Below are 8,155 nucleotides of genomic sequence, written 5' to 3' on the forward strand. Positions count from 1 at the left end.
CCACGCAAAGACATCTTTGTACTCTTTGAGGAGCTGGATGGTCTTTTCCCGGAGTAGAGGTGTTCCCGCGAAACCGATCTTGACCGTTCTGGATGGATCATCTTCGTATAACTGAACTTTCATCGAGTTCGGCTCCGGTGTGACTTCGTTCATTTCGCCTGCCTCTGACTCCGGCTGCTGTGATTGCTATGCTTGATGGTGCCGATCTGATTGTTCGGCACTTTTAAGCTCAATCTGCAAACATTCTTTTGCTCTCTTTTGATCACCTCGGATGACTGATATCCCTCCTTTAGTGGGGATCTTGATTGTGAGGTGATAAGTAGAGCAAATGGCCCGAACTGTGTTGAGCCAGTCTCTTCCCAGTATAATGTTATACGGGGATCGAGCTTTTACCACAAAAAACTCGATCACCGTACTGGAGCTAGTAGGCGCTCTTCCTACCGTAATCGGAAGGCTGATAATACCTTCAGGGCGGGTGTCCTCCTGGGCGCAAGGAATTGGGGCCGGACTGAGCCGAGCTGGATCCACTTCCAGTTTATCAAAACATTCTTTAAAAAGAATGCTAACCGACGCTCCTGTATCCACAAACACTCTGTGGATCAGTTTGTTTGCCACTCCGGCTTGAATGACAATAGCGTCTTGATGAGGAGAAATGGCCGGGACGGGATCTGCATCTGAAAATGTAATTACTTCCTCCTTCTTCAGCCTTTTATGTGTTGGCTCCTCTCGATTGAAGCCTCTGCGCTCTGATTTTAGAGACGATTTAGTCTTCCCGGCTGGGAGAGCGTCAATAGTCTGGATTACTCCATCATATTGCGGCTCGTCATCGTCTTCGGGATCCTGTTGCCTTTTAGGATCCTGAGGAGCGCAGTTCGCACTTCTCTGTTTCTTATTCTTTTTCGGCGGCTTGCTTTGGTACTTTTTTAACGTCCCTGCTTTCACAAGAACATCAATATCTGCTGCCAAATTTCGGCACTCCTCGGTATCGTGACCGTGGTCTTGATGGAAGGAGCAATATTTATCCTGACTTCGGCGCGTGGCCGATTTCGTCATCGGCTTTGGTTTTTCGAACATATCAGAATGCAGTTCGAAAATTTCCGCTCTCGACTTGTTCAATGGTACGAACTGAGCGGGTGGTTTCTCAGGATTGAGACGTGGTCCCAATCTATCTTGTACCGGTGCCCTTTGAATTCTTTCAAAAGGAGTTCGGCGAGGATGTCCCTGATCGCTATGATCGGGCTTCCTCTTGTCTCCTCTGGAAGAGCTGTCTAAAGACCGTTTTCGACGGTCTGCCTCATCAGCACGAGAAAACTGGTCCGCAATGTCCCACATCTCTTGAGCTGTTTGCGGACTGCATTCAACGAGCTTTCTGTAGAGAGCTCCTGGCAGAATTCCATTTTGGAATGCCGAAATGACAAGTAGATCATTGAGATCATCTACTTGTAGGCATTCCTTGTGGAATCTTGTCATGAAGTCGCTAATCTTTTCATCGCGACCTTGACGTATAGAAAGCAGCTGAGCCGAAGTGATTCGGGTTTCAGCTTTCTGGAAGAACCTCCTATGAAAAGCATCCATTAGATCTCTGTAAGATCTAATGCTGCCTTGAGGGAGGCTATCAAACCACCTTCTTGCGTTCCCGATGAGCAGCTCGGGAAACAGCTTACACATATGAACCTCATTGAGACCTTGGTTCGCCATATTATACTGATAGCGTCCCAGGAAATCATGAGGATCCACTAACCCGTCATAAGTCACTGACGGAGTTCGGTAATTCTGTGGCAACGGAGTTCTGGTGATATCATCCGAAAATGGAGTCTTCAGCGCTCCATACATAGCGAATCCGACATCTCTACGGTATGGTGGAGATGGAGTTCTCCTGTGATTTCGGTAACAAGGAGGAGAAGGAACATATCGGTGGTGAGGATTCTTTCTCCTGGAAGATACGACACTACTGCGGTAGTGACTTTCATGTCTGGAGGGGGAGGGAGAATCCGCCGTTTTCTTCTCCGGCTTCTGGCTCTTTTGCAGGAATGTTAAGAACTCATCCTGCTTCTCAGCCAAGAACAACTTGACAGCCTCATTCAAATCGAGCTGCTGGGAAGGCTCGGTGCGATGACTTTTTGAGTGGTTTGTTCTTTCACCGTGAGAACTGGAGGCAGATTTCTCCCGAGGCTGTTTTCCAGACCTACGGGCTGGACTAGCTTCCTCACGTTCATCACGGACGGAAGTATGGGTATTATGTGATCTGGTACGCATTTTTTGGTGGAAGAGGATCAAAAACTCCCTTTTATCACAGTTTTGGTTTTCTGTCGATTCCCACAGACGGCGCCAGTGATGATTTGGCGAATTTTTGATGGGAATAAATGCAAGTAATAAATGAAGATCACAACACTGAAAATTACGTGGTTCGATTTACTGAGGTAAATCTACGTCCACGGGAAGAATAGAGGGCAAATTTGTATTGCTTGATCTAGCTTACAGATTACAATGCTGATTTGCTATATCAGATTCAGAATCTAGAGAACTTAACCTTGGTCTATCTGATCTAAGTTCTATTTATACATTCGAACTAAGATCGTGGTTTGCAGCCCTGGTAGGGGGGTTGATAACTGCTTAATACCACTAAATAGATCGTGGGTGTAATGGAGGTCGTGGAGATCCTGCATGGGTCCACTATCTCCTTGTTCGGTCGAATACTGAGACCGAACTGCTGAACTTTGCCGATCAGCTTTTGCCGATCTGAGAGTTGAGCTCGATTAGTCGGCTTTTACCGAGCTATAGGCTGTGACCGAACTCTTTGGTTGTGCCGAACTGATACTCTTTCTTGGGTTTTGGGCTGATGGGCCGTCACTGCTATTGGGCTCGCAATTATTGTTTAGTTGTTTGGTTCGTATCCCATCATTATACTAGTATTCTATTTGGCTTTTAAGGGGTGTTCGATCGACAAGATTAAATCTCATGATTAAATATGTATCATGTTTGGTTCATAATATTGAACCCTTCAACTTAATCCTAGATGGATAGTCTCATGATAATTAGTCATAGCCTCTCTCCTCCAACTAAAATAATCCCACAACTTAATCCTAGATGGACAGTTTCATGATATTAGTCATGGTAACTGAACGCTAACTAAGTAGATTGAGATTGTATAAAAGCAAGTGCGGTTAAGTATTAAGGGGTTAGTCGGTTTTGCACTAGCACTTTAAGCTTTTTCAAATGCTTTTTCTCTTGTATGTAAATGTTATAAACATAAAATATGTTGGAGTTATCACAACCTACGTTTTTTAAGTCATCTAAGGTGTTTTATTATTTTTATATGATTTGTGGAATGATGCAAAAGCACATCCTCAAAAAAACTACTACTATTTTGAATTTCAAGAGAGAGAGTGGCTTTAAAAAGTAAAGTAAGCATATTTTTGGTTGTTTTATCCGCAGCACAAAATCAATCGAACTCCCACTTATAAAACACAAAATCAAAATTTATTTTTTTTCATTTTATTTTTTCTTCACCTAAACCCTAAAACAAAGTTTTTGTAATAGGGGTAGTAATTTATTTATCAACATTTAGTAAGTTTTAATATTTTATTTGCTTTGAAATTAATTAACTCATTTGACTTTTCTTAAGTAGGTATTAAATTTCAACAAAATTAAATCCTTGCACACTGTACAATAACTAATTCTAGTATTAAAAACATCCACAATGGGGCGCCCTATAGTCCGCCCTGTAGAGCGTCCTATGCTCCGCCATATCAGCATTTTATCCTCATATCCATTCACTTGTAGTGGGATGCCCTATAGGCCGCCTTATAGTCCGACATAAGCATTTTATTTATTTGAATATTAAAACACTACAAAAATTAGAAAAAATCTTCATTTCATTGAAAATTCAAACATTACAGTACGAAATTAAAAAAACTACAAATTCTCAATTGCGGTTACGGTCTCAAACTTCTTCAATCACGTCGTTCATGAGCTGAGCATGGTCTTGTTGGTTGCGCATTGAGACCTATTTAGATAGAACCTCATTGTAGCCCATCGGTAATCCTCGAACGTGGGGCGGGGTCGCCGTGCTGGAGCTAGATCCAGCTTCATCATTACCCCAATCGGTGACTGTTCCACCTTCGTGTTCGACTATCATGTTATGCAAGATGATGCACGCATACATGACATCGGCGATGACTTCCTTGTACCAGAAACGCGCCGGACCTTTCACTATTGCCCACAGCGCTTGGAGCACACCAAATGCCCGCTCCACATCCTTCCGCGCAGCCTCCTGCTTTTGCGCAAATAAAACTCTTGTCACCCATTGGGCAGCTGATCGTCTTCAAAAAAACAGGCCACCTTGGGTATACGTGCGACCAAGTAGTACCCCATATGATATTGGCGTCTGTTGGCAGTGAACTCGATGGCCGGGCCGTTGCCATTGCATTGCTCGGTGAAGAGGTTGGATGAGTTGAGGACGTTGATGTTGTTGTTCGACCCCGCTACACCGAATTGAGCATGCCAGATCCAGAGCCGATGGTCAGTGACGGCTTTGAGGATCATCGTCGGGTGGCTACCCTTGTATCCACTAGTAAATTGGCCTCTCCACACCGTCGGGCAATTCTTCCACTCCCAGTGCATACAATCTATGCTCCCTAGCATTCCAGGAAAGCCGTGCGCCATCTCGTGCATCTTCATCAGGGCCTGGCAATCCACAGCAGTCGACTTTCGCAAATATGAGCTGTTATAAGCCTCCACAACTCCCCAACAAAAATTCTTCAGGCACTCGCGGCCAGTTGTCTCCCCGACGTGAAGGTACTCGTTGAACATGTTTGTCGTGGTACCGTAGGCCAACTGCCGGAGCGCAACCGTACACTTCTGCAACGACGTAAGTCCGGGTCGGCCGATGCCATCTTCCCGATACTGGAGGTATTCATCACGTGCCTCCAACGTTTGGACAATGCTGAGAAAAAGATCTCGCCGCATTCTAAAACGGCGGTGAAAAACCGTCGGGCCCCACCGTGGTTCCACGGCAAAATAGTCTGCGAACAGACGTTGGTGAGCTACGTCGTGCTCGCGGAAGAAAAACGTCCGACGTCGAATCGGCCTTGGGACCTGCTCCGCCGCTTCACGCTCGCGCTTCATTTCGGCCAAGCATTCCGCTGCAGCCTCATGAACGCAATCGAATATGGCCCGAGTCAACCCCGAGTAATGCCCTCCAAGTTACTCCAGTCGTCGTCGGATCTCATTTTTTTTAGTGAGAAAGATTGGGAGAGAAATATTGGTGTGTGGGGAAAGCGAGAGATGAGAGAGAAAATTTGGTGTGGAAAATGGAATGAGAAATGGGGTTTAAAAAAGAAAAAAAATAAAACGCGTTGCATTATCCGCGTGACCCGCAGTGGCGCGGACGATGCATCGGGCATCGTCCGCAGGGCTACAGTAGCGGACGATGGACTATCGTCCGCCCCACCGTGGATGCTCTAAGCCTAATAAAATATTAAAACATGGTGGGCACTTGATAAAACAAAACATAAATTAATTAGATACGGCAAAATAAAGAGAGTTCCTCAAAAGCAAAACCAACTAGTTGATCAGAATACAGCTTACTCGGGAAGGGTCTATTTATATAAATATTATGGTCAGAAATAGCTATATTGCTATATAGGACAGCTAATATGAGAGTAATTGATTTGTATATTTATTAGCATGGACGGCCAATTGCATGAGGTTACGTTTAGATCTAATTTGAATTTTACGTCACAAAATATATGAACTCTTTGGAGTGTATAATTTTAGATAATTAATATAAGGATGTTATAGCTTCGTTATGTAGAATACAGTTTTTTATACTCATAATTGAATTTTTTTTATATTGAGAGGCACAATAAAAAAATTATGTATATATATATATGAAAGAAGCAACCGGCCTGCATGTACGTTCCAATGTTATATTTGCGCACTATAGATACTGGGCCGAGCCCACACCATTTAATCGTACAATTACTGTCAGTATAAATCGTTACTTTCAATATCTGTTTATGCATAAATAATTTTGTCTCTAACAAATACTAAACCCACCAGGTATACATATGATGTAGTAAGGTTGGGTTAGTATTCTGACTAATTTATAATAATAATTAATAACTTTTAATTCTGTGTATTAAAATTATCAACACCAAGATATAATTATATCAATACAATATGTAAATTTAAATATCAACACAAAGACATAAGTTTATCAACATAAGATATAAGTTTATCAACATAAAAAAAATTGATAAATTTATGTCTGTTGATATTTTTAATATACAAAATTGATATTTAATTGTTAATTATTATTATAAAAAGTTAGTATTTGTGACGTAAGTATGAAAATATACTACAAAAGTGCATATAAACCAATTTTGAAATTCAACTGCATATTTCTCCAAAAGCATTATGACAATTTACAATTAATGTGCCAGAGAGAGAGAGATGCACAATTTATTAGAAAATACTCCTACTAGCTAATAGTAGTAATTAACAAGTGCAATTTTGAGTGTTTTTCCTGTGGCAGAACACTGAACATATTCTCGTCTGGATCTGTCTAAGCATCCAATGTAACTCCCATGTTCAGATTGAGATTGCCCTTTTCAGTTTTCACAAATATTTTTTCTACACTAAGTATTTTGCAGAAATCTCAATCTAATTAGTAGGAGTACATGTTCAGAAAAGATTAATTAAAAAAAGGAAGAAGAAGAAGAAGGATCAGGTTCCAGCCTCAGAGATGCTCTTTAATGCTGGTTGCCATGCTCTGGACTTGGATGTGGCAGAGTTAACTTGCGTCTTACTTCTTGACCTCTGCCTTTCCTGAAAACCACATTAATTTATCTACTCATCAATAAACATACCAGTATAAAATATTGTATGGCCAAGAAAACTTCTCTGTTATTTATATGTTTTGAAAACAGAAATTGGCCTTATTTATAATCACATAATCTAAATTTCCAGAAACTAATTGCTAAATTATTTAAGTAATCAAGCTTTCTGTGACTAATATTCCCTTTGCACGGGGTATGAATTATTGATGGAGAGAATAATAATAATAATAATAATAATAATAATAATAATAATAATAATAATAATAGCTCAAGCAGGCCACTATCAAGATCTCAAATCCAACTCATTAAAAAAATTATTCCTTCAATTTTTTTTTTGTTTTACAGAATCTCAACAGTACTTTAGCACAGGAAAAAAAAAGGATAATTTTTTTATAATCTTGAAAAAAGAGATTATTCGTTGTACCTGATTATTATTAGTAGTATTATTCTTCACATCATCTTTTTTCCTGGCCATAGCTTCACAATCTGAACTACTAATAGTATTTTTTTGTGTCACATTTCCAATTTTCTGCGGCTGCTGCATCTTTGCTTGCTTCTTTGCCCATAATCCTTTCATCACCTCTGGAAAAATAACCAAAATAAAAAAACAGAAAATTTAACACTTTAAAAATAAAAGAGAGAAAGAGGGGAAAGCAACCTTGGGAGGTGACAAGGCGGTAAACATGGCCAAGAAGGAGGGTATCAGTAGGCCTAAGAAGTTTGATTCGAGTGACACGAAGAGGGGCACTGTTGCTAGTGGCGGCGGCGGCGGAGGAGGAGGAGGAGTAGAGGGTGGTGGTGAGGAGGAGGGCGACGTAGTGGCCGGGGTTGATCTTCATGATTTCGGCGGCGGAAACAGGGAAGTAATGCTTATCAACTCTGCCATTTGGGTGTTGGATAGCTAGAGTGGCGTTATCAACAGCTTGGCAGTTGCCCATGGTTAATTTCTGAGTTTTTGGTGTGGGTGAAGAAGAAGAAAGAAGAATGGATGAAGAAGAAAAGCAGAGTTTTTAAAGTTGGTGCATCACCATCTTTATAGCCACACCCACCCCTTTTTATTATTACGAGAATGACTTTTTTCGGAATATTATATACACGGGATTCCATACTCACAGTTATATTTAAATATTAATAAATTATGTATAGGATTTTATATAATGATATTACAATTTTAAAAAATGTGTTAGATAAAATAGAATATCAAAAAAATTGTATCATTTAAAATTAGAATTAAAAAATAATATATAGGAGTAGTATATTAAAGGGTAAACTGCCTTAAAAGTCATGAACTTTTGCTAAATTCCGGTTTTTCC

General features: G+C 40.7%; 1 protein-coding gene across 1 annotated transcript; it reads right to left on the minus strand.

Annotated features, from left to right (window-relative positions):
• Positions 1-6,376: 6,376 nt before the first annotated feature.
• Positions 6,377-7,895, minus strand: LOC121806886. Its single transcript, XM_042207057.1, has 3 exons — positions 7,501-7,895; positions 7,267-7,424; positions 6,377-6,831 (listed from the first exon to the last, which is right to left on the minus strand). Exons 1-3 carry the CDS (start codon positions 7,778-7,780, stop codon positions 6,730-6,732), a joined length of 540 nt encoding a protein of 179 aa, XP_042062991.1. The 5' UTR covers positions 7,781-7,895; the 3' UTR covers positions 6,377-6,729.
• Between the last annotated feature and the right edge of the window lie 260 nt (positions 7,896-8,155).

This window comes from Salvia splendens, chromosome 6, assembly GCF_004379255.2.
Source record: "Salvia splendens isolate huo1 chromosome 6, SspV2, whole genome shotgun sequence".
In the NCBI taxonomy this organism is placed as follows: domain Eukaryota; kingdom Viridiplantae; phylum Streptophyta; class Magnoliopsida; order Lamiales; family Lamiaceae; genus Salvia; species Salvia splendens.